Consider the following 24,911-nt stretch of genomic DNA (forward strand, 5'->3'; position numbering starts at 1 on the left):
TGGTGAAACCCAGTCTCTACTAAAAGAACAAAAATTAGCCGGGCGTGGTAGTAGGTGCCTGTAATCCCAGCTACTTGGGAGGCTGAGGCAAGAGAATAGTTTGAACCCAGGAGGCAGAGGTTGCAGTGAGCTGAGATCACACCATTGCACTCCAGCCTGGGCAACAAGAGTGAGACTTTGTCTCAAAAAAAAAAAATTTTTTTTTTAAATGTAAGTATGATGGTCTCTAGACTGAGAATCTACCACTGCCAGGTTTATTCTGCTCCCTGTCCCCCCACAGGGCCTTACCCTAGGCACTTCCTTCAGGGTGTTCAGGACAGGCTGGTCTCTCTGCTTGACAGGTGCTATGATTTGAATGTGGTTTGTGCCAACCAAAACTCATGTTGAAATTTACTTGCCAACATGATGATGTTTGGAGGCAGGGTCTTTAAGAGGTGACTGGGTTATCAGGATGGATGAATGACTTCCTCTGGGTGAGTTATCGAGAGAATGGATTAGCTCTCCTGAGAGTAGGTTGTTATAAAGCAGGTCAGCCTATTTTGTTCTCTCTCTCTGGCACACGCTTGCTTGCCCTTCTGCTTCTCTGCCATGTTAGGACACAGGTCAAAGGCCCTCACCAGAAGCTGACCAGATGAGCTGCCCAATCTTGGACTTCCCAGCCTCTAGAACTGTGAACCAAAGTAAATCTCTTTTCTTTGTAAATTACCCAGCCTCAGGGTGCATTCCTAAGGTATATCAGATAACTCTGGGTGACAGGACTCAGGCAGAACCTCATTATCAGCCTCTCAAGCCTGAGTGAAATGTTTTCATTTTAGACATTCTAATAGTTGTGTAGTGGTGTCTCATGAATGGTTTTAATTTGCATTTCCTTAAAGAGTGATGATGTTGAACATCTATTCAGTTGGTTATTTATGCCTGTGTCTCTTCTTTTTTTTGCATTGTCTGTTTCAACATGTTGCCCATTTATAAACTTAGATAGTTTTCTCATTATTTAGTTTTGAGAGTAATTTACATATTTTGGATGAGAGTACTTTTCTTTTTTTCTTTTTTTGTTAGTATTTAACAAGACCTGACAGATGCAAGCACTTTATCAGAAATCTGATTTTCAAAAATTTTCTCTCAGCCTGTGACTATCTTTTCATTTTTTCAACAGTGTCTTTCAAAAGCAGTCCTTAAATTTTTTTGAATGTGCCAAACACATTCATATTTATTTTATTTTTTTAAAAGTAAATAATAAACAGCAGTTTATCGGTTTGTTAAACAAAAAAAATGACAGATTGAGGTAAGTCTCCATCAGCCCAAAGTTTATTGAGTCCAAGCTTGAGGAAGTGCCCAGGAAATACACAAGGCACAGAAAGAGCCTGTGGCATGGATTCTCTGAAGAGGTTTTATAGAGATTTAGTGTTTATACATATCCTTAAAAAGGGGAAGGCATGGCCAGGCATCGTGGCTCAAGCCTGTAATCCCAGCATTTTGGGAGGCCGAGGCAGGCAGATCACCTGAGGTCGGGGGTTGGAGACCAGCCTGACCAACATGAAGAAACCCCGTCTCCACTAAAAATACAAAATTAGACGGGCGTCGTGGTGCATACCTATAATCCCAGCTACTCGGGAGGCTGAGGCAGGAGAATCGCTTGAACCCAGGAGGCGGAAGTTGCGGTAAGGCAAGATCACGGCATGGCACTCCAGCCTGGCCAACAAGAGCGAAACTCTATCTCAAAAAAAAAGGGGGGGGGTGGGGAAGGCATGTAGGATGAGGGGCAGGTAGGTAGTGAGACAGGGAATAGTTATATTCTTGTGAGACTTTAGTTAGTGCCCAGTAGATCTGCATTTTACATAAGATGAGGTGAACTTCTGAAGGAAAAAAAGGGAGTAAAGGAAGAATTAATTGTGCAGGTGTCTCCGGGTAGGTGGAAGAATGATTAATCTCATCTTCGCTTTGTTCTGCACCTGGAAAGATAAGCTTGGAATCAACATTATCTGTGTAGAAAGGAACAGCATTGGTTTTAGGAGCTAGATTTAGATTGCAGACCTAAAGTTACAATCAACATGCCCTCATTTTATGGGCGGATATACATCTTGAAAGTTTTTGAGGCAGCAAAATATTTAAGTGTGACTGATTTGTGGGGCAAACATCTGGAGCTGCCTGAGGCCTTTTGCATCCTGTGGAGGTCTGGCTAATGCTTCATGCTTTCACACAAGGTTGTGAAGTAGCAGCTTTGCACTTGGCAAAAGCATGGCAGTGTTGTGTGGCACAAGCTCCAGGCTTAACTTTCTCTTTGGCATAAGGAGTTTGGGGATCCTGAGATTCTTTTTATTTTCCTTTTTAAGTTTTACTTTTTTAAAACCTAAGCTTAACATTACGTATTTAAACAACTGTCAAAACTTACTAAGTTGCCAGCCAGCATTCATGCACAACTAGAAAACATGCTTAATTCATATTAAGCCAGAAATATATCACCATTAATATCTTTCAGTACTAAATACTGGGGAAAAAAAGCAATTATTTCTGTAGAAGATTCATCCTGACAGTGTTATCTTACCAGCAGGCTGACACCACTTGCATCACATCTCAAGCAAAACTGAAAATCAGATAACATGGGTAGCGTACAATCTTGTACACTACCAAAGAATCATAGCTGGATGGGTGCGGTGGCTTCCACCTGTATTCCCAGCACTTTGGGAGGCTGAGGCGGGAGGCTTCCGTGACAATTAAACTCTGCCTGTTGAAAAAAATAAACCGGGGATGGTGGCAAAGTCACGCCTGGGAGGTTGAGGCTGCAGTAAGCCAAGATCGAGCCATAGCCTGGGTGACAAAGCGAGACCCTGTCTCAAATAAATAAATAAATAAATAAATAAATAAGTCACAGCTTACTTTGGATTATGTTTAATTAAGAAAAGCAAAGTGCATACAGAGATTTATAACTTTAAAGACAAAAAAAAAGTCTTATTATGTGATCCAAAGAATAAATGCAAAAGTCCATGATAAATAGAAGTTCTAAACAATTGCTTACAAACAAATTTAGGTATAATTACAGTAAAAGTCAAGTTCATCTGAAATCACCAAAAAAAAAGTTTCTGGTTGGGCACGGTGGCTCACCACCTGTAATCCCAGCATTTAGGGATTTCTTACAATAAAAGGCATGCAGGTTGATTATTATCAAACTGTTCCTATTTTAAATGACATGATTGCCCCTATATAAAATGTTAAGGAATCTGAAAACAAAAAACAGCTTCCGAAACTAGTGAGTTTAGAAGTGCACAGCATGCAACATAAATATATGAAAACCGATTGTATTTCTATATAGTAATAAAAAACAAGTAGACACTAAAATTAAAACTGCTATGCTGTTTATAATCACTCGAAAAATTAAATACTTAGCTATAAATCTCACAAAACATGGACAGAACTCATAAGCTGAAACCTACACAGTGCTGAGGAGAACAAGTTCCTGGATCATCCTGCAGCCTGGAGGGGACAGCCTTGGCGGCCTGGCTGACTCTCACGGCCCTGGGGCTCTCAGGGTGGAGCGTGAACAGGCCTCTGGGAAACATCTTCCATCAGCCAAACCCTCCTGCTGCCTTATTGAAGAAGTCCCTCTTCCAGCTCTTCTGCTCACGTCTCTGAATCTCTCCTTGGCAAAGGCTCACGTGGGCTCCAGCACCGGCGTCATGCAGAGGACAATGAAAGGCAGCCTGCGTCTGGGGGTGACTCCCAGAGCCCGCCTGCACCCAGACCCACCCTTCCTGCACAGTGGCCCTGCCTGAGGCTGCTTTCCACCAGCGGGAATCAAAACTGATCTAGATGAGAACACGTATGTGGAGGGAGGAGGCTTGGCTAGAGAGGAGAAAGAGCAAGAACACTTTTATGAGGCAGAGAAGGGGCAGTGATGCGGATTAGGGTTGAGGGCTGCAGGCGGCCCCCCAGCTGGTCCCCAAGCCCAGGCCCCTCCCCACCCCTCCCTCTAGCCGAACTCTCATCAGCAGGACCAAGCAGCACAGGGCTTGGCCCAAAAAGAACAAATTGAAGTTATTCAGAGAGCTCAGGAAACCCCTCTTACAGGCATCAGCTGGTTTCCAGGAAAAGAGAGAGGTTAATAGCTGACCCCACCACTGCAGTGACTCTCTTTTGAGCCCTAAAGCAAATAGAAAAATGACTGGGGTAGGGAAGAAACATTTAGCATAGTGGTGCGCAGACTTTGGTAAGACAAGAATCTTCCAAGATTTGGGTGCTTGGGAGTAGGGCTAGAAATGTGCATTCTCTTTTTCTTTCTTTGAGACAGGGTCTCAGTCTGTTGCCCAGGCTGGAGTGCGGTGGCTCAATCATGGCTCACTGCAGCCTCGACCTCCCAGGCTCAAGTGATCCTCCCACCTCGGCCTCCCAAGTAGCTTGGACCAGTGACATGCACCACGCCCGGCTAATTTTTTACTTTTTTGTAGAGACAGAGTCTTGCTATATTGCTCAGGCTGGTCTTAAACTCCTGGGATCAAGTGATCCTCCTACCTTGGCCTCTCAAAGTGCTGGGATTATAAGCGTGAGCCACCATGCCCAGCTGAAATCCGCATTTTCGACAACTTCTCACACAGATGTTGGTTTTGTGGGCCCTAAAGATTACAAATATAGGGGGCATCTTCAAGAAAAATAATTTTTCTTTTTTGTGTTTTTGTTTTTGTTTTTGAAACAGAGTCTCGCTCTGTCACCCAGGCTGGAGAGCAGTGACATGATCTCTGCTTACTGCAGCCTCCACCTCCAGGACTCCCACCTCAGCCTCCGGAATAGCTGGTACTACAGGTGCATACCACCACGCCCAACTAATTTTTATATTTTTCGTAGAGACAGGGTTTCCTCTTGTTGTCCAGGCTGGTCTCGAACTTCTGGGCTCAAACGATCCTCCCACTTTGGCCTGCCAAAGGCTTGGATTACAGGCGTGAGCCACCGTGCCTGGCCAAAAAATACTATCTTACTTTACAAAACTAGATGAGCATCTGTGCGCATTGCTAGAGGGGCCCCACACAAGGGAAGGACCCTGCGGCCCAAGCCTCGTAGCCCTTCCCATGAGTCCACTTCTGAGCCAAGAGGATTTTAATGCAAGAAGAAAGAGCTTCCTTGAAGAAACACAGACCAGTGCTTTAGTCACAGCATTTACCGAGCACCTGCTGGGTGCCAGGCCCTGAGCTTGGCTGTGGGGACCACAGACCAAGAGGGCATTGACCTTTCCCACCGTACATCATTAGAGTTGGTGGTTATGAAAATTATTAAATGCACTAACACGCTATGAAGGAAATGTAGTCAGTGTTCTGAGGGGAGAAAAGGGGGATGGCAGCTGAGTGAAACCAGGCAAGTTACTTTAAATCTCCAAGCCTCAGTTTCCTCATCTGTAAAATGGAGCTAATCACAGAACCTATTTCATAAGGTTGTTGTGAGGATTAAAAGAGCTAATGCTTGTGAGGCACGTAAGTCTATGCCCGGCACAGAGTGAGCACTTTACAAGTTATATCTGTGTTTTTGCATATCGGACCTGTGATTGGTGAGGCCAGGGTGGACTTCAGAGAGGGGGTGGGCCTTTGGTTTAGGACAGATGGTGCATTCCAAGGACCGCAGGGAGAAGGAGCAGAAGAGCACGCTCCTCTGTGTGTGTGCAGTTGTGTGTGCATGTGTGTGTGGTGTGTGTGTGTGTTTGTGCATGTGTGTGTGGTGTGTGTGTGTGTTTGTGCACATGTGTCCTCAGGGAGAGATGAGCAGCTCCTTGTGACTGAAGAGCAGACATCAAGAAGGAGGCACTTAGACACCAGGTGCTGGAGAAGCAGCAGGGTCCCAGTCTGGAGGCCTCGTGTTCCAGGCCAAAGAGCTTAGACACCGGGTGCTGGAGAAGCAGCAGGGGCCTGGTCTGGAGAAGCGGGCAGGGGACTGATCTGGAGGCCCTCGTGTTCCAGCAAAGGAGCTCAGACTTTCCCCTGAGCAGCGCAAAGTGTCACTGAAGGGCTGTAAGCAGAGGAATAAGAAAGCAGGTTTTGTGTGTCATAAAAATACTCAGGTGGTAAAGAGGAGGAGGAATTGGAGGAGGTAAGCCAAACCACAGGAGGCCGTCTGGGAGGCAGTGCAGACACCCAGCTGAGACTCGCACTCAGCTCTGAGCCTGGGCAGTGGCAGTGGGACAGACAGGCCAAGTAACTGGCCATTTGTGTTATGAAAAGTGCTGTTTCACATCTTCCTATTACCCACAGTAAAGAACTGCAGCAGGGCTGGATAAGGCCGTGGTACAATATTAACTTCACAGAGATAGCAGGTCATCTAATGTGAAACCACTTGCTGGCAGACACCTGGCCTCTCTGGCAACCATGTGTGCACCGTAATCCCATTTCGTTTTTTTTAAGACAGAGTTTCACTCTTGTTGCCCAGGCTGGGGTGCAATGGCCCAGTCTCAGCTCACTGCAATCTCTGCCTCCCGGGTTCAAGTAATTCTCCTGCCTCAGCCTCCCAAGTAACTGGGATTGCAGGTGCCTGCCACCGCAGCCGGCTAATTTTTGTGTTGTTAGTAGAGGCAAGGTTTCACCATGTTGGTCAGGCTGGTCTTGAACTCCTGTCCTCAGGCAATCCATTCGCCTTGGGCTCCCAGAGTGCTGGGATTACAGGTGTGAGCCACCGCACCCGGCCCATGATCCCATATTCTGAGCACATACAATCAATTCTCATAGTGTGGTCCCATCTGCCCATTTCTCTGTGGGCAAGAGGTTCTGAAATACCCAATATAAAACACTGTGATGGGGCCAGGCACAGTGGCTCATGCCTGTAATCCCAGCATTTTGGGAAGCCGAGGTGGGCGGATCAGTTGAGCTCAGGAGTTTGAGGCCAGCCTGGGCAACATGGCAAAACCCCATCTCTACAAAAAATACAAAAATAAAAAATAAAACACTGTGATGGGAGTGGGAGTGAGTGTGGGACAGTCTAGTTGGCACCCATGTGGAGTTAATCAGACCCCATGGAGCTACTCAGATCAAAGTGATTTAAGCATTTTTTGTCTTCATGAACAAAGACAAATTCCAGAGGTACAGCCTAAACTTCAGACCCTCAAGTTTTGGCTGGAGTGAGTGAACCAGAACAGTGAGTCCCAATCTTTTGAGGGAAGCATAATTTATATAAAGTAAGGCCCGTGACAAGGTCAACATTAGAATGGGCTCATAGTGAAATAAGAGCGCTGTGAAACTTCCTGTGGAGTTACACAAATTACAAATCCACCAGGACTTTCCCCAGTGTCCAACTTCCAAAAATACTGTGTATAAAACAGTAACATAATTCAGAGAAAGTCATCCAAATTGCTCATGTCAACATGTTGCTTACTGAAATGACCATAAAAAAACAAATCCCACTGGGCGCTTTGACTCACACCTGCGATCCCAGCACTTTAGGAGGCAAGAGGATCATTTGAGCCCAGGAGTTCGAGACCAGCCTGGGCAACATGGTGAAACCCTGTCTCTATAAAAAATAAAAAATAAGCTGGGCGTGGTAGTGCATGCCTACAGGCCCAGCGAATCGGGAGCCTGAGATGGGAGGATTGCTTGAACGTGGAAAGTCGAGACTGCAGTGAGCTGAGATTGTGTAGCTTGGGCAGCAAGCAAGACCCTGTTTCAAACAAACAAACAAACAAACAAAGAACAAATCCCATGCCTCTTTGAAAAATAAATGTTATTTTTTAAAATCAAGATTTGAAGACATATCTTTGCAGAAATGTTAGAACAGCAATCTAGGGTTAGTCAAAAGTATTAATAAAAAATTTGAAGTACAGATCAATTTAAAGAAGAATATTAAATAAATAGTTAGTGTTGATGGCACATGGACACAGGAATATCCAGAAATGTGGCATGTGGTTGGCTGAAATATTAGAAGCACCAGTTTAGTCATTCAGCCTCATTTCAGTTTTTAGATGGCGATTCTGAGGCACAGAGAGGGGAAGTGACTTTCTCAAGGGATCATTGTACAGTTGAGGATTACTTTTGGGAGCATTGAACAGAAAACCCCCAAATGTAGAGGCTTGAACAAGATAGAAGGGTTTGTTTTTCTCTCATATGAAAAAGGCTGGTGGTCAGCCATTCAGGCCTGGGGTGGCAGCCCCACTGTTCCTGGAGACTCAGCTCCTTGTATTTTCTCCTGAATCACCCTTAGTTTGTTACTTCATGAGCTAAAATGGCTGCTGGAGCATCAGCCATTGCATCCGTATTCCAGGCAACATGAAGGAGAACAAGGGGAAGGGGCAAAGGGCACTCCTCCTCTCAGACAAGTTAGCTGGCTCCCTCTAAGAAGGCTTCCTGGAGGTCCCACGCAATTCAACTTCACCCCATTTCCAGATCTTATTCACGTGGCTACTCATAACTGCAAGGGAAACTGAAAAGCAGTCTTATTAGGGATATTGTCACCCTAAACAAAATTGGGGTTCTGTTAGGGGCATATCCAGGTTTCATGGGTCCGGAAGCCTTTGCAATTTCTCCTTAAGAAAATGTACAAAATTGGCCCGGCATGGTGGCTCACACCTGTAATCCCAGCACTTTGGGAGGCTGAGGCCGGCAGATCATGAGGTCAGGAGGTCGAGACCATCCTGGCCAACACCGTGAAACCCCGTCTCTACTAAAAAAAAAATACAAAAAATTAGCTGGGCATGGTGGCGGGCACCTGTAGTCCCAGCTACTTGGGAGGCTGAGGCAGGAGAATGGCGTGAACCTGGGAGGCGGAGCTTGTAGTGAGCCGAGATCGCGCCACTGCACTCCAGCCTGGGCGACAGAGCAAGACACTGTCTCAAAAAAAAAAAGAAAAAGAAAATGTACAAACTTGTGAATATAAAGCCAGGTACTGAAAAGTAAATATTTGTTTAGAAGAAACAAAGAAATCAAAACAGATTACAGATTTTTAAAAACTTGACAAATACCTCAAACATCTTAAAATCCAGAAAGGTGGCCAGGCGTGCTGGCTCATGCCTGTAATCTCAGCATTTTGGGAGGCCAAGGCGGGTGGGTCACCTGAGGTCAGGAGTTTGAGACCAGCCTGGCCAACATGGTGAACCCCGTCTCTACTAAAAATACAAAAATTAGCTGGGCGTGGTGGCAGGTGCCTGTAATCCCAGCTACTTGGGAGGCTGAGGCAGGAGAATCACTTGAACCTGGGAGGCGGAGGTTGCAGTGAGCCAAGATTGCATCATTGCACTCCAGCCTGGGCAACAAGAGCAAAACTCCATCTCAAAAAAAAAAATTGCCTGATATTTTAATACTGTCCTACTTCTTCAGCATACTCTTTGATTGTTCCTTCAAATGATGAAGATTTAACTTTTTTTTTTTTTTGACAGAGTCTCACTTTGTCACCCAGGCAGTGGGCATGCAGTGGCATGATCTCGGCTCACTGCAACATCCGCCTCCCAGATTCAAGCAATTCACCCGCCTCAGCCTCCCAAATAGCTGGGGTTACAGGCACACACCACCATGCCTGGCTAATTTTTTTATTTTAATTTTATCAATTAATTCATTTATTTTGAGATAGAGTCTTGCTCTGTCCTGTCACCCAGACCAGAGTGCAGTGGTATGATCTTGGCTCACTGCAACATCTGCCTCCTGGGTGCAAGCAATTCTTCTGCCTCAGCCTCCCAAGTAGCTGGGACTACATGTGCCCACCATCATGGCCCGCTAATTTTTGTATTTTTAGTAGAGACGGGGTTTCACCATGTTGACCAGGCTGGTCTCAATCTCCTGACCTCAGGTGATCTGCTCCCCTCAGCCTCCCAAAGTGCTGGGATTATAGGAGTGAGCCACCGCACCTGGCCCTAATTTTTGTATTTTTAATAGAGACAGGCTTTTACCATGTTGGCCAGGGTGGTATTGAACTCCTGGCCTCAAGTGATCTGTGTGCCTCGGCCTCCCAAAGTGCTGGGATTACAGGCATGAGCCACCGCACCTGGCCAGGGTTTAACATATTTTCTATAAAGAAAATAGAATGACCATTCTGTCTTTCCATTGATCTGTTTATTCTCCATTGCCCACGTACTTTGGGTGCCAGGCACCACGGGACACGTTCCTTCATGATGCTCCTTGGACCCTCCGGCCCTGCATCTTTGCATCTGGATCCAGGTGGGTTGGCGCAATTGGCAGAGGAGTGTTCTAGAAGCCATTCCTAACAGCTGGGAATAACTGAGTCATTCATGGAAGTGGCTGTGAACCACATAGACATGTCCTGCTAAACCTACAATAAATGTTGCCCAACTCAACTCCTTAGCAAGATCCCCAAAATATACATGGCCTCTCCACCACCACCTGACTCAAGAGGAAGTGCGCTGGAGGGGAAGTTGGAGTGGAAGAAGACGGTAGCATCAGTCCATTTAAAACATTTTAACTTTTGCAAATAATAAAGAACTCTGTGAGCGTGTGAACACATTGCCCACGCAGAGAAGGGCCCTGAAGCTCAAGCTGTATTAGCTCCTCGATGAACCTGCCTCTGGGTTCAGCTCCTAGACCAGCTGGGAAGGACAAATGATGAGCTGGCAGGTAGCGATGTTTGCCTCATGCAGGTCGCACCTGGTCTGGTTGCAGCCTCTGGCCCCAGCCCACGTTATTCTTGTCGCTGGCCCACCCTGGTGCTCTTCTTTCATCCTTCACACTGTGCGTTCAGAGAACAAAGCCCCCTTCATTCACTGTAAACCCTCCCCAGGAAAGAAACCAGTGTTTACCAGACACCAGATCGCTCTCTGCCTGGCACCTCTGATCAAGCTCCCAACAGCCCTTGCTGGGTTGTATAATGGACACATCTAAGAATCAGAGACACGCCCAGGGCCATGCATGTGTGGAGCAGTGGAACCAGGCTAAGGGCGATAATAGCAGCCTGGCTCCCAAATTTGTCGGCTCCCCCATACCCAGCAGCCCCCTCCCTCTGTTTTGGACTTACTCAAAGTGATGGCTGAGGCAGTTGCCAGAGCAACCAGCCACCACAGTTAATCTGCTGAGCTGACACTCCCAGGGCTGATTATCTAGTTGGCGTTCTGGTTATTTACTGCTGCATAAACATTATTCTACAACTTAGTAGCTTAAAACAATGACAGGGTTTATTTGGCTTACAAATCTGCCAGTTGGGCAGGGCTAGGTGAAGAGAGCTCATCTCTGCTCTACTTGGCATGAGGTCAGGTGGCCCGGAGGCTGGGGCTGGAATATCTGAAGGCTTCTTAACTCACAGGTCTACCACTTAATATTGGCTCTTGGCTAAGATCTTAGCTGAGGCCATTGACTAGAACACCTGCAAGTGGCTTTTCCACATGGCTTGGGCTTCCCCACAATATGGTGGCTGGAGTCCATGGGTGAGCATTCCCAGCGAGAGCCAGGTGGAACTTACATCCCTTTTATAACCTAGCCTCAGAAGCCATCCAGTGCCATTTCCACCACATTCTATTTGTTGAGGCAATCACATGAGCACCACCCAGGCTCAAGGGGAGGGGAAAGAGACCTCACCTCTAGACAGGAGGCAGCAAGAGGTTGAAAGAGCACCTGGGACCAGGAATATTTGGAAAATTCAATGCCTGCCACAGACAATAAGTAAGTGCTGGACTCCTCTGGGCACTGGGGTACAGAGAGAATTGGACATAGTCCCAGCCTTAAGCATCTCATATTCCAAAGGGTAAGATGGATATACAGCTGGGCTACATGGCTTCAAGGAGGAAGTGCACAGAGATTTTTTTTTTTTTTTTTTTTTGAGACAGAGTCTGTCTCTGTCGCCCAGGCTGGAGTGCAATGGCGCCATCTCAGCTCACTGCAAGATCCCCCTCCAGGGTTCAAGGATTCTCCTGCCTCAGCCTCCTGAGTAGCTGGGATTACAGGCACCCACCACCACACCTGGCTAGTTTTTTGTATTTTTAGTACAGGCAAGCTTTCACCATATTGGCCAGGTTGATCTCAAACTTCTGACCTCAGGTGATCCACCCACCTCGGCCTCCCAAAATGCTGGGATTACAGGTGTGAGCCACCGTGCCCGGCCAAGATTTTTTGTTAAAGTTAGTATAGTTGGTTATGTGCTGGACATCATTCTAGGTGCCTTACAATTAACTTTATGTCAGTTTTATGAAGCAGGTACAAATAATAATCCCCATTCTACCTGGAAAGAAACAAAGGCACAGAGAGGTGAAGCAACTTGCCCACAGTCACACAGCGGCAAAGTGCCAGAGCCGGGACTCAGCCCGGGCAGTCCCGCAATGGAGTCTGTGCTGCTCGCCACGGCACCACCCCACCTCTCTTCTCAGATGCCCCCTCATGGGAGGGACCTACTTTCACGGACCTCAACGTCTTTGCAGGGAACATGGGCCTGAGTGACTGCACTCTGTCCCTAGGGAGTGAGGAGGGTTCTGCCAAGTGGTTTCATTTTGATCACTGTTTTCTGTGCCTGGGGGGTGGGAAGCCCAGAATGGCACAGCTCAGCTCCTAGTCCTATCAACTCGCTCTCATCCAGGGCTGATTCCAGAGGGATGGCAGGGAATGAGGGGTGGGGGTTGCTCTGCTGAACAGGAAGGAACACTGAGTCCATTCTCTTTTGTATCTGGGGATCCCCAGAGAAGAATGCAACATGGTATGAAAGAGTGGAACACCAGCTTCTAGGGGAGCCCCAGTGTCCAACAAGGGCACACACTTTGGGAGTCAGCCAGGCCTGGCCCCAATTCCAAGCTCCTTCACTTCCAGGCGGGATGATCCTGTGCAGGCTACTTCACTGCAGTAACCCCCAGTTTTCCCTTCTGTACATGGGGGTGATATTTTCTCACATGACTTCCCTGATGTGAAATGAGAGAATACATGTAAAGCACATAGCATGATCCTGCCACGTGGTAGGCAGTCAGTGACCATCTCCCCCTTTGGCCAGGCTTCCTGGCATGTGCCCAGACCTAGACCCTGTCCCCCAAGGAATCTGACCAACACACTGCAGTGTGGGCTTTCACCTCCCTTGTTTCTACACACTCTACCACTAGTGATGTCACCTAAGGTTATTTTATTATTTTGGCAGCCATATCCCTCAGTGGTTCTCATCAACTAAAATCCTACAGTCCTTTCCACAGGTAGCAGCTGCTTCTCAGTGTCCTCCCAGCGGCCATCATAAATGACCTGGCTGCAGTGATAGTTGTGCTGTTACAGAAATATGGAAAATCCCAGGCCACTTCCTCCACACCTCAGGACCTGTTTCCTTCCACACTAAAGGCTTGCTCAATACCCCAACGAAGGAGAGATGGGTAAGATTCAGAACCCAGGCCTCCCGCACCCTCCCTCTGATGAGCCCTATTCCTGAGGTGTATTGTCCAGCCATTTGCTCAAGGGAGAAAGATAGTAGATGCTCAGTTCCTACTTGGTGATGAGAAGGTGACTGAGAAGGATGTGTCTACTTCTTCAGTGCGGCTCTGCCTCCCAGCCTAGAAACTGACTGAAATAACAACCAACAATTTTAAAGGTGGGATGTGGGCAGGAAGTGGAAATCTACATTCACACTGGAAACTAGAGTGTTGTCACGGGCCGTCCACATGCTGCGAGCATTGAACGTGATGCGTTGCCAGAGCTCATGTGGGCTGGAAAGAAGGCATCACCGGGTCACTGCAATCAATGCACAGCTTCCCTTCTGGGAATGGACTTAGTGATCCTGGAAGGGAGGTGCAGATCCTGGCTGGATGAGGGCAGCCATCAGGCTTTGAACATTCACTTTATGTGCTAAGTGCTTCACACACTTCATTGATTTGGTCATCACCACAAGCCTGCCAAGTAGCAAGATCCCACTTCCCTTATCAACAAGAAGACGGAGGTTCCAGGAGGTGCAGGAACCCGTAGCAGGGCTGAGGGCTGACTTGGTGTCCCCCATGGACTCAGGGGACTGGGGAAAGGGGAGTTAGTGTTTAATGGGAGTTCCATTTGGAGATGAAAAGGTTCTGGAGATGGATGGTGGTGATGGTTGCATAACAGCGTGAATGTACTTAATGCTAGTAATTTGTACATTTCCAAATGGTTTAAATGATAACTTTTATATTCTGTACACTTTACCACATAAAAAAGGTGGGGGGAGGAAGGCAATCACTGCTAGGTTGCTGTGGTAACTCTGCAGGTGTATATAAAGGTATCAGGAAGAAAAAGCTAAAATACTCACTTACAGTCTCCCATTGTTTTGCTCCAGAATCCACACACCTGCTCTGTCTCTGCAATGTACATAATTAAAAGAATGCAGGTGCTTGGCCTGATTTAATTGAGCCTGCTTCCCCCTCAACTGCTATTATATTCCAGATGGGATAATGTGGTCAACCCAAAGTTCTGAGTCTGAAGCCTGCCCTCTTTGTGTTAAAAGTGAGATCAGACCCAGGCGTGGTGGTGTGCACTTGTAGTCCCAGCTGCTTGGGAGGCTGGGGCAGGAGGATCGCTTGAGCTTAGGAGTTCCACACAGTAGCATGCTATGATTATGTCTGTGAATAGCAACTGCAGTCCAGTCTGGGTGACAGAAACAGACCCGCATCTCTTAAAAAAAAAAAATGTGGCCAGACATGGTGGTTCACACCTGTAATCCCAGCACTTTGGGAGGCTGAGGCGGGTGGATCATGAGGTCGGGAGTTCAAGACCAACCTGGCCAACATAGTGAAACCCCGTCTCTACTAAAAATACAAAAATTAGCCAGACATGGTGGCAGGCACCTGTAATCCCATCTACTTGGGAGGCTGAGGTAGGAGAATCACTTGAACCCAGGAGGTGGAGGTTGCAGTGAGCCATTGCACTCCAGCCAGGGCAACAATGCGAGACTCTGTCTCAAAAAAAAAAAAAAAAACAATGCAATCAACACCGGTGGAGAGGAGGTACTGGCACCAACCTGAGCCTTTCTCTTTTAAAAAAATTATTTATTTATTTATTTAATTTATTTTACAGACAGGGTCACACTATGTTGCGCAGGCTGGTCTCAAACTCCTGGGCTCAAGCGATCCTCCAACCTCAGTGTCCCAAAGTGCTGAGATTACAGGCTTGAGTCACCGCACCTGACCTAGCCTTACTTCTTGAGGTCATCAGAAGGGTTGAAAGACACTTGAAAATAACATCCTCACTGTGTGTTGCCAGGGTATTTAATCCTGCATCTGTGAAGGTAAAGTGTTCTAGCAGACTAGCAGACAGGGTCCGGTTCTCACTGGGCAGCCCTGTTGAGGAGAGCAGGAACTGCAGGGGCTGGGGCTGTCCAATGACCAAGAGAAGAACAATTAGGCAGAGCGGACAGAGCTCAGAGCCCTGCATGTGAGCATGTTGTTCCCCACGTCCCCACCCCAACTCTTGTTGCTTTTCGCTGCACTGTTGGGGGAGACCCCCTTTCTACTGAAGCTCACTGACACCATGTCACACTCCCATCATGGACTCTGGGCCTTGGGGAGAGCCACCGTGGTCTGTGGCGGGTCAGAGCATGTAACTAGAGCACACAGCGAGTGGCAGCCGAAAGCTGGAGGGTGAACATACAGTTGACACTTCCTGATGCTGGGCGTAGCAGCTTGGAATCAGCTCCAGATGCCTCCCAGTGACAGTGGAGCTGTCAGAACCTGCAACTTGGTGGCCTGCAGCCAATTCCAGTCTGCAAACTTGTTTTGTTTGTCCTATAAACTGTTTTAAAAATGTAAGCCAACTTCTGAAAATTGGGAGATTTCACATAAAATTCCACACTTCTAGCATCTCTTAAAAAAAAAAAAAAAAAAAAAAAAAGCTGATGCGGTGGCTCACGCCTGTAATCCCAGCACTTTGGGAGGCCCAGGTGGGCAGATCACTTGAGGTCAGGAGTTTGAAACCAGCCTGGCCAACATGGTGAAACCTGGACTCTACTAAAAATACACAAATTAGCTGGGCTTGGTGGTGTACTCCGGTAATCCCAGCTATTTGGGAGGCTGAGGGAGGAGAATTGCTTGAACCCAGGAGGTGGAAGTTGCAGTGAGCTGAGACGACGCCATTGCATTCCAGCCTTGGCAACAAGAACAAAACTCCGTCTCAAAACAAAACAAACAAACAAACAAAAAAACAAACCAAAGACAGAAGAAGTACAATAGAACTTTTTAAATTTAATTTAATTTTCACAAAGACAGAATTGAATAATGCAACTTATAAAGAATTTTTTTAGAGAACCTCCCTTTTATTAATTTATTTCTGAGATGGGGTTTCACTGTGTTGCCAAGGCTGGAGTGCAGTGGCGTGATCTCAGCTCACTGCAACCTATGCCTCCTGGATTCAAGTGATTCTCTTGCCTCAGCCTCCCAAGTAGCTGGGATTACAGCCACCCACCACCATGCCTGGCTAATTATTTTTGTATTTTTAGTAGAGACGGGTTTTCACCATGTTGGCCAGGCTGGTCTCGAACTCCTGATCTCAGGTGATCTGCCCGCCTGGACCTCCCAAAGGGCTGGGATTACAGGCGTGAGCCACCGCACCTGGCCTACTTTTTCTGTCTTTGAATGTCATAGACATTCAAAGGTTGCCAATGAGAGGCTGATGTGAAGTGACTCAACAGGACATCTCAAGCCACAGTTCCCGAAGGGATAGCAATGGTGCCGTGAGGGAGGGGTTGTGGTGTCTTCGTTTCTGTCGATGGGGGGGAATCTGCTCTCAGCCCCACACCAGTGGGGGAGCTTCCATCTCTACAAAAGGGAGTGGAATAAAAGAATATGCACATCCCAGAATGGCAGTCCCAGGAGAATTCCTGAGGAGAAGGCAGAAAAGGCCCAATGAGCAGGAAACAGGGAGAAACAGGAAGCTGCAGGGCAACCTCCCCAGAGAGAGGGTCCCACTCCTCTCCTGTCCCCTCCCCACCCATCTGGGCAGACCTCATCCCATCTCAGCATAAAGCTCCAACAGCTCTGACCACTCCTGCTCACCGTGACCCATTCTCCACACTGTAGCCACAGCGGTCTCTCCACCCACGAATGTCTAGTGCCTCCCTCTTCAACCTTCCAGACTCTGTCCTCCTTCATCATTGTGGATGGAAACCAGGCAGGGCCAGACAGGGCCAGCTGCATGGGCCTACGACCTGTGCAGTCACAGAGGGCCCCGGTGCTAAGGGCCCCACACTTGGTTTAATGCTCTGCTATAACTGCCTTGACATCCCTCATGACACATGACCAAGAGATCCACATTTCCATTTTCAGTGGGCTCTGCAAATTATGTAGCCACTTCTGGTACCCAGCCTCACCCACTGGGGATTCATCTTTAAGTCCAGGCTTCGAGGCTCAGGAATGTAAATGAAGTCACATTTCTGTTTACTAGCAAAATTACCAGACTTGAAACTCTCACCTCCTTAATCACAGTCTTCAGCCAGGCCCTATTCCTGAGGGTGTCTGGGCCTTCTGGGCCTCCCTCTTGGGAGCCAAGTCTGTTGCACAAATCTGCTGGCTTGGCAGTGTGCCTCAGCCATCCCAATGGTGCCAGGCTCTGGGCAGCAGACTCAGTGCAGTGCCCAGTCCTCCCCTTGAGCAGCTGGCATCCTACTGTGCCCAGGCCACCTGGCCGAGGTGGACTCCAAGTTTCTCTGTAGATTTTCTCTCCTGATAGCTAAGGCCATCAGGCAAGGTCTGACAATTCTTTAGAAGGTTTAGAGAGAAGATTCTCATGTTTAGCTAACATGCGCTGAGCAGCTCCTACATGCAAGGCGCTGCTCTAAGCACTTTTAGCGCACATTCCAGGAACCTCACCATCACACTATGAGGGAAGTACTGTTCATGACTGCTGCCTAGTTATTACAAGGAAACTGACGTTCAGGAAGATTAACTGCACCTCACTGGCCACTCCTTCTCATCTTCCTGCTGGGTTTACCTCATTATCTAACCTCTAAGTGCAGAGGCCCTGGGCAGGCCTCGATTCTCTCCTCCTTTCAGTCCACCCTCTCACCCCTGTTGGTCTTCTGCAACCTCACTCAGCCACCTAATCTATGAAATGACTCTGAACTCCAGATTCCACCTGCCTCTCAGCATCTCTGCGTGGATTTCTAACAGACAAGCTCAAACTCCGTGCATCCAGAACAGAGCTCCTGATCCCCCATCCCCAACTTCCTGCTTCTGTAGGCTTCCCCCATCTTAGACACTTGCTTGACCAAAACCACTGGAATCATTCTTAATTCTTCTCTACCCAAAATCTAATTCATTACCAAATACTGTCAGCTAGACTTTAAAAATATATGCACACACACAAAATTATATGCAGATGCTCCTTGACTTATGATGGGGTTACATCCCGTCGTAGGCTGAAAATATCAGGTTAAAAATGCATCTAATACACAACCTATGAAACATCATAGCTTAGCCTAGCCTACTTTACACGTGCTCAGAACACATACATTAGCCTACAGTTGAGCAACATCATCTAACACGAAGCTTATTTTATAATAAAGTGGTGAATATCTTACATAATTTATGGAATACTGTACTGAAAGTGAAAAACAGAATGGTTTTATGGGTACTTGGCATGATTTCTGCTGCATGTATATGGCTTTCATACCACAGTAAAGTCAAAAATTGTAGGTTGAACCATCGTAAATCAGGAAATGTCTGTATGTATAGCTCTATAGATAGATAGATCACAATAAAGTTGATAAATTAGACTTCTTCGAAATTCAAAACTTTTGCACTTCCAAAGACATCATTAAGAGAGTGAAAATAGGCTGGGTGTGGTGGCTCACACCTGTAATCCCAGCACTTTGGGAGCCTGAGGTGGGCAGATCTCTTGAGGCCAGGAATTTGAGACCAGCCATGGCCAGCATGGCAAAACCCCATCTCTACTAAAAATTCAAAAATTAGCCAGGCGTAGTGGCACACGCCTATAATCCCAGTTACTCCAGACCACGGTGAGGCATGAGAATTGCTTGAACCCAGGAGGCTGAGGTTGCAGTGAGATGAGATTGTGCTACTGCACTCCAGCCTGGACGACAGAGCAATACTTTGTCTCAAATAAATAAATTAATTAAAAAAAGAAGACTCCTAGGTGTCTGGCCTGGGCAGCAGGGTGGATGGTAGCACTGTTTACTGAGATGAAGATTAAAACAGGAGCAGATTGGTGGGTGGCTATAAGCCAGAGTTGAGTTTTTGATGTGAGATGCCTATCAGATGAAAGTGCCAAGGAGGCAGTTATATTCCCAAGTCTGTGCTTAGAGGGAGACCAAGCAGGAGAGAGGACGTGGGAGGGGCACATGAAGATGCTTTACACAGCCAAGAACATGGATGGTGTCACAGGAGACAGTGTAGACAGAGAAGAGATGAGGAAGCAGGACCACCCTCATCAGGACTGAGCCTGTGGGATTCCAGTTTCTCTTTATGAATATTTTCTTTCTCCTCTCCTCTCCTTTCTCTTTCTTTCTCTTTCTTTCTTTCCTTCCTTCCTTCCTTCTCTCTCTCTTTCTTTCTTTCTCTTTCTTTCTTTCTTTCTTTCCTTCCTTCCTTCCTTCTCTCTCTCTTTCTTTCTTTCTTCTTTCCTTCCTTCTTTTTTTTTGACAAGGTCTTGCTTGTTGCCCAAATTGGAGTGCAGTGGCAAGATCTCGGCTCACTGAAACCTTGACTTCCCAGGCTCAAGCGATCCTCCCACCTCAGCCTCCCAAGTAGCTGGGACCACGGGTGCGTGGCACCAGGCCTGACTAATTTCTTATTTTTTGTAGAGATGGGGTCTTGCTATGTTGCCCCGGCTGCTCTCCAACTCCTAGATCCAAGTGATCTTCCCACCTTGGCCTCCAAAGTGCTAGGATTACAGGCGTGAGCCACTGTGCTGGGGCTTGTAAATGTTTATTGAGTGAATGAGACATTCTTCAGCCCTAAGTAAAGTTGATGGCCTCCTAAGGGATTAGATTAGAAGCTCCCACAGTCAGATGTGGGCAGAAGACAAGGAGGCAGCCTCATAGACTGAGAGGAGCTGCCAGTGAGGACAAAGAAAGCCTGCTGCACTGGGATGAACCCCACACTCCTTGGCAGAGCGTAGGCTACCCTGGGCCATCTGCCTGCCGCCTTCCTCTCCACTCTCATCTCTTCCTGCCATCCTTTTTTCCTTTTTGGGCCAATTTTAGTATTTTCCCTAATGCATTCTATTGCTTCAGACCTTCACACATGCTGTCCCCTCTCTAGGATTACAAAAGTCACGTGAACTCATTATCAGTAAGTCTAACACAATGGAAACACATGACAGAGTGGAAGCTGGCCAGCACCCCTCCTCTCCATTAGTAAGCATTTGCGCTATGCGTTCGCAGATGTGTTTTCTGCGCATATTCTAATGCACTCTCTCTCACACACATGCATGCCAGATTTTCCTCCCTGCCTCCAAAATGGGAAATACCTCCTTTAATGCACGCTTTCTCCTCTTAATGCATTACGGACTCTTTCCACATATGTATGTGGACAGCACATACTTGCTTATGCTTATATTTCAGTACAAATGTACATACAGTACATTTCAGTACACAGAGAGGTGCCTTGTTCTTTAAGATACATCTTTAGAGTTTGGTTGTATGGATTAATCACAATATATTTAAACAACTGCATTAATGAAGCATTCCCCCCATCCCTTTCTTTCTTTCTTTCTTTTTTTTTTTAAACAGGAGTCTTGCTCTGTTGCCCAGGCTGGAGTGCCATGGCATGATATCAACTCACTGTAACCTTCACCTCCCAGGTTCAAGTGATCCTCCCACCTAAGCCTCCCAAGTAGCTGGGATTACAGGTGCCCTCCACCATGCCTAGATTTTGTGTGTGTGCGCGTGTATTTTTTTAATAGAGATGTATTTTTTTCACCATGTTGGTCAGGCTGGTCTCAAACTCCTGACCTGAACTGATCCACCTGCCTTAGCCTCCCAAAGTGCTAGGATTACAGGTATGAGCCACTGTGCCCGGCCACACTTTCTTTCTTTTTCTTCTTTTTTTTTCCCCCTCTTCACATCCACTGTGGAGTTGTAACTGGAGACATATTTCCACCCACAAAGCCTCCAGATGTTAAAACGTTTCCCAACGTCAACTTAATACAGTGATGGCAACACTTCCCTCCCACCCCTCCCAGTAGGGTTGAGATTATACTGTATTCCCTACTGGTTTACCCTTCCCCCCATGAAGGGTAGCATTTTCCCTGGGTGCAGAGGCTCCCTCATAGTCTCCAAGACTGAAGGACCCCTAATTTTGGGACTGCAGCTTAAGTGTATTACATTAAACACCATAAAAAGCTACAAGATGCTCTTTTAAGGGAAGAGGAAACTGGTCATAGAAATGCCTCCCATTTTCATTGCCAATTTGATTTTTAAATCCATGAAGGATCTTACAGAACATGTCTCTGAGATAATCTTTTGGGTTAATTCATGATGCAACAGCATCACAAAAAAATATAAAATCTTGGATTATGCCATTGGGATTCACACTGATCATGATGCAGATTCCACGGAATGTTGAATCCGTTTCTCATTGTCTCTTATGTTTCTCAGAGAGGTGCACCAGGGTCTCGTAAACTGCTGTAGCATGGGGGCCACCTCTTGAGGACAAACATAACCAAGACAACCAATTGTTACTGCTGTATTCTTTAACAACGTCTTTGGTGTGTTGGGTCTGTTAATGATTTCTACAAGCTGGTGCAACACCATAGGGATATAAGGCTGCATCTCTATACCCATTTGAATGGGGATTTCTCCAATTGCTCATGTGTCATTGTTGCAGACTGAAATGAATTCTGCAGTTAGGTTGGTTCCCAATATTGGCATAAAATCAGCTACACAAGGCTTAATATGCTGAAAGCAAGCTTTTGTGAGGTCAATTAACAGGGCAAAAGAACTCTGTCGAACTTCCGGCATTTTATCCTGCATGCACTGATATGTTAGTGTTAGGATGTTACTTCGGGCTACCAGTTGTTCAATATTGCCTCCAAGTCCTTCAGCCAGGCCACTCAGTAAATCAAGAGCCACTATCATAAAATCTTTATCTGGAGCTTCATATTGATCTGGTTGAGCATTGCTTAGCATGGCTTGTGCAAGAGTCTTCTGTACTAGGTTTACCCAATGCTGACACATAGGTTCACAGTATGGAAGGAAGCCAGACTGCAGCACTGTGGCAACTGAAAATGGACACTCAGGTAAAGGGAAAAGATCTTTATCTTCATCCTTTAACATGTTCCGTTTCTGGATCAGTGGAGGCATTCGCATTTGAATATATTCTGGTTTGTTTAAATGATGTCCTACTGAATCTGCTAATGTCCCTCTGGCATTGTAAAGAATGAGCAGGTTCTTATGCTGGTATTTACTAAATGCAAAGACCAGGGTATCAAGTATATAAGCAAGGTAAGCAACAAGTTCTGTACAAGCCTCCTCTTCTAGGGTAGCAAAGGCACTGCAGGCAGCTTCTGGTACTCTCTTGTTGCTATCCAGGATGCGTTTTAGCAACTCTGTCATTAATGACTTCAGGTACGTGTCTGGTGGCTGGCTGACTACCCAGTGTGCATAGCGGCTAAGAGTCCAGCATGTTATGGAACGGACAAGAGCCTTCTTATCAGAGAGGCACTGAATAAGGTGAGGAATAAGCTCAGGCAAGCAAGGAATCATGCCCTGCATGCAACCTTCAGCAACTGTTCCTAAACCCAAGATGGCTAATTCTTTAACAACCCATTCATGATGAAAAAGTAATTCTTTCAAAAGGGGCAATATATATGGCAGCAGTTCATCATGATGCACGTTTGCAAGAACATCTAGGGCAGCAACAGAACATTTCCTTAGATTCCAGTCAGAAATTGTATCATCATCATCAATTTCATTATCATCATCATCATCATCTTCCTCTTCAATTCCATCTTCATCATGCTGCTGAGCCACTGTCCTTGATCGGTGAAAACGTGGCCATATATCCTGTTCACTATCAGGAATCATTTCGTCTTCTTCAACATCACCCTTAGGTAGGATAATATCTATATCTGAGTACTTCATGCCATTCACTAACACAGGAATCAACCTGGGAAGATGCCTTACGAATACATCTTTGCACACTTGCTGTTCAGCTAAAGTTAGCCAAAATTCACAGGCTTCTAAAGCCACATTTTCTTCTTGATCTTGAGTCCTCTGTAGCATCTACTCAACTATATTACGCACGTGAGGGAGCAGGCGATCCACTCAAACTTCGAACAACATCACAAGTGCTCGGCACACATTTTTCCATACCTCTGGCTCATCAGCCAATGCAAAGAGATTTCTCAATAAAAGAATCAATGTGCAACATCAGAGCTTGAGTCCTGATGATAAATTGATTGACACATACAACAGCGTGAGACCTTATTTTTGGACTACTGTGCTTGAAGAACTGTAAAAATTTGGGAATCCTGATGTTGAGAGGACAATCTAAAACATCACTATCTAAAATCTCAACGGAATCTTCACAAATCTTCTGAAGGGTGCCAAATGCTCCCTCACAGGTGGTGTAATCTTCAGAATCCAACAGGCTACAGAGTTTTGGTAAGAGGTCAGGCCAATTCTGCAATTCTCTCTTGGAGGCTATAGTTGTGATCAAAATACCAGCAGTGGCTCTAATCAGAAGAGAGGAGTCACCAATATTATTTAAACATTCACTTTTAATGAAGTTTGTTGCACCATTTGGGAAGTTCTGAAAGTGTGCTTTCACATTATTCTTCAAGATGAGACCACACAATGATCTTGTGGGTTCATCTTCAGATTTTAATTTTGTAAGAACAAAAATCAAGTAGTTGCTAAAGTCTGGATCTTGATTAAGTTGTTCCAGTTTCTAGAATTGTTGCACAGTTCTCTGGATGGTGGTGTCTGGGGACTGGGACTCCTTCAATAGCTGCAGGATTTGCTGAAGCCCTTGCTTATCAGGTTTCCATTCATACTCCACCTTGGTTTGCTGGAGTGCCCCAAAGGAAGTCTCGGACAGTGAAACCCAGTGGAACTGCTCCTGGCAGCCCAGCCGCCGACGTCTGCTGCTGCTGCCACCACGGCTACAGAGCGCAAGGAGCCAGCCAGACTGAGTCCGATTTGATGTGTATCCTTGTTTGATGCCCAGGTTGGAAGCATGTCACAATGAGTCAACTAAGCAATAACTAGAATATTATTGATTCCAGAAAGCTTTCTCTTATTTTAACTCTGTATTTCAGAACTTCAAGGTCTATGAATAGTTACCCACCTATAAAATGAATTAAATTTAACTAAATCCTAGTATTGTGAAGAATTAGTTTTTCGCCATTTCTGTTTACTCTTATACTAACTGAAAGACTGTCTCACCACAATGCTTGATGTAAATTGTCTGATTGGTTAGTGACAACCTCATTAATTATTGCAGCTTGCAAAGGGATTGATTTTTAAATTTTTACTTATTAATTATATACGTGCTTATTTGTTTTCTCATTTACTTGCTTTCTTATTTATTTGGTTATTATTTACTTACTTTCCTGTTGTTTTAAAAGAGGATTCTAATTAGATATTATCTAAGTGATTTTGCCAAGTTCTTACATTTTGTTGGTTTAAATTGCTTTAAGATATATGCTTGAAATCACGTTTATTCTTGAAATGTGTGTCATTTGCAGTGTGTGTGTGAAGGGAAATGAGTTATTTTTTAAAAAGAGAATTATTTAGATATGGTTTTAGTGATTCCTCAGCATGATAACTGGTGATGAAATGTAGCTTATTGTTTTCAGCTAGTTTACATTGGTCTTGAGACAAACAGAATTTTGTTTCTTAATTACAGGCTCTAGATGACTTTATAGAACACCTCAGGGCTGTTATCAAGTACTTACATACGAAGGATAACTCCATGTGATTATATATTTTATACCCCAAAGGAAAATAAGTTTAAATTTAATTTTAACCAGATGATGCCATCGGTACGGAGTCACTCTGTCGTTGTGTCCACACTGGCCAGGATGCGTTTTAATGAATGGTGTTTGTTTATTCAGTCTTAGCCAAATGAGCAA

General features: G+C 45.9%; 1 protein-coding gene across 1 annotated transcript; it reads right to left on the bottom strand.

Moving 5' to 3' along the window:
- Positions 1-18,980: 18,980 nt before the first annotated feature.
- LOC129394383 (transportin-1-like) lies at positions 18,981-24,061 on the bottom strand. The gene has a single exon (XM_055101235.2). It carries the CDS (start codon positions 23,056-23,058, stop codon positions 21,643-21,645), a length of 1,416 nt encoding a protein of 471 aa, XP_054957210.1. The 5' UTR covers positions 23,059-24,061; the 3' UTR covers positions 18,981-21,642.
- Between the last annotated feature and the right edge of the window lie 850 nt (positions 24,062-24,911).

This window comes from Pan paniscus, chromosome 19 (assembly GCF_029289425.2).
Source record: "Pan paniscus chromosome 19, NHGRI_mPanPan1-v2.0_pri, whole genome shotgun sequence".
NCBI lineage: Eukaryota > Metazoa > Chordata > Mammalia > Primates > Hominidae > Pan > Pan paniscus.

Excerpts from the sequence above, each read along its gene's own strand:
- LOC129394383 (XM_055101235.2), bottom strand. The coding sequence starts at position 23,058 with ATGCTACAGAGGACTCAAGATCAAGAAGAAAATGTGGCTTTAGAAGCC.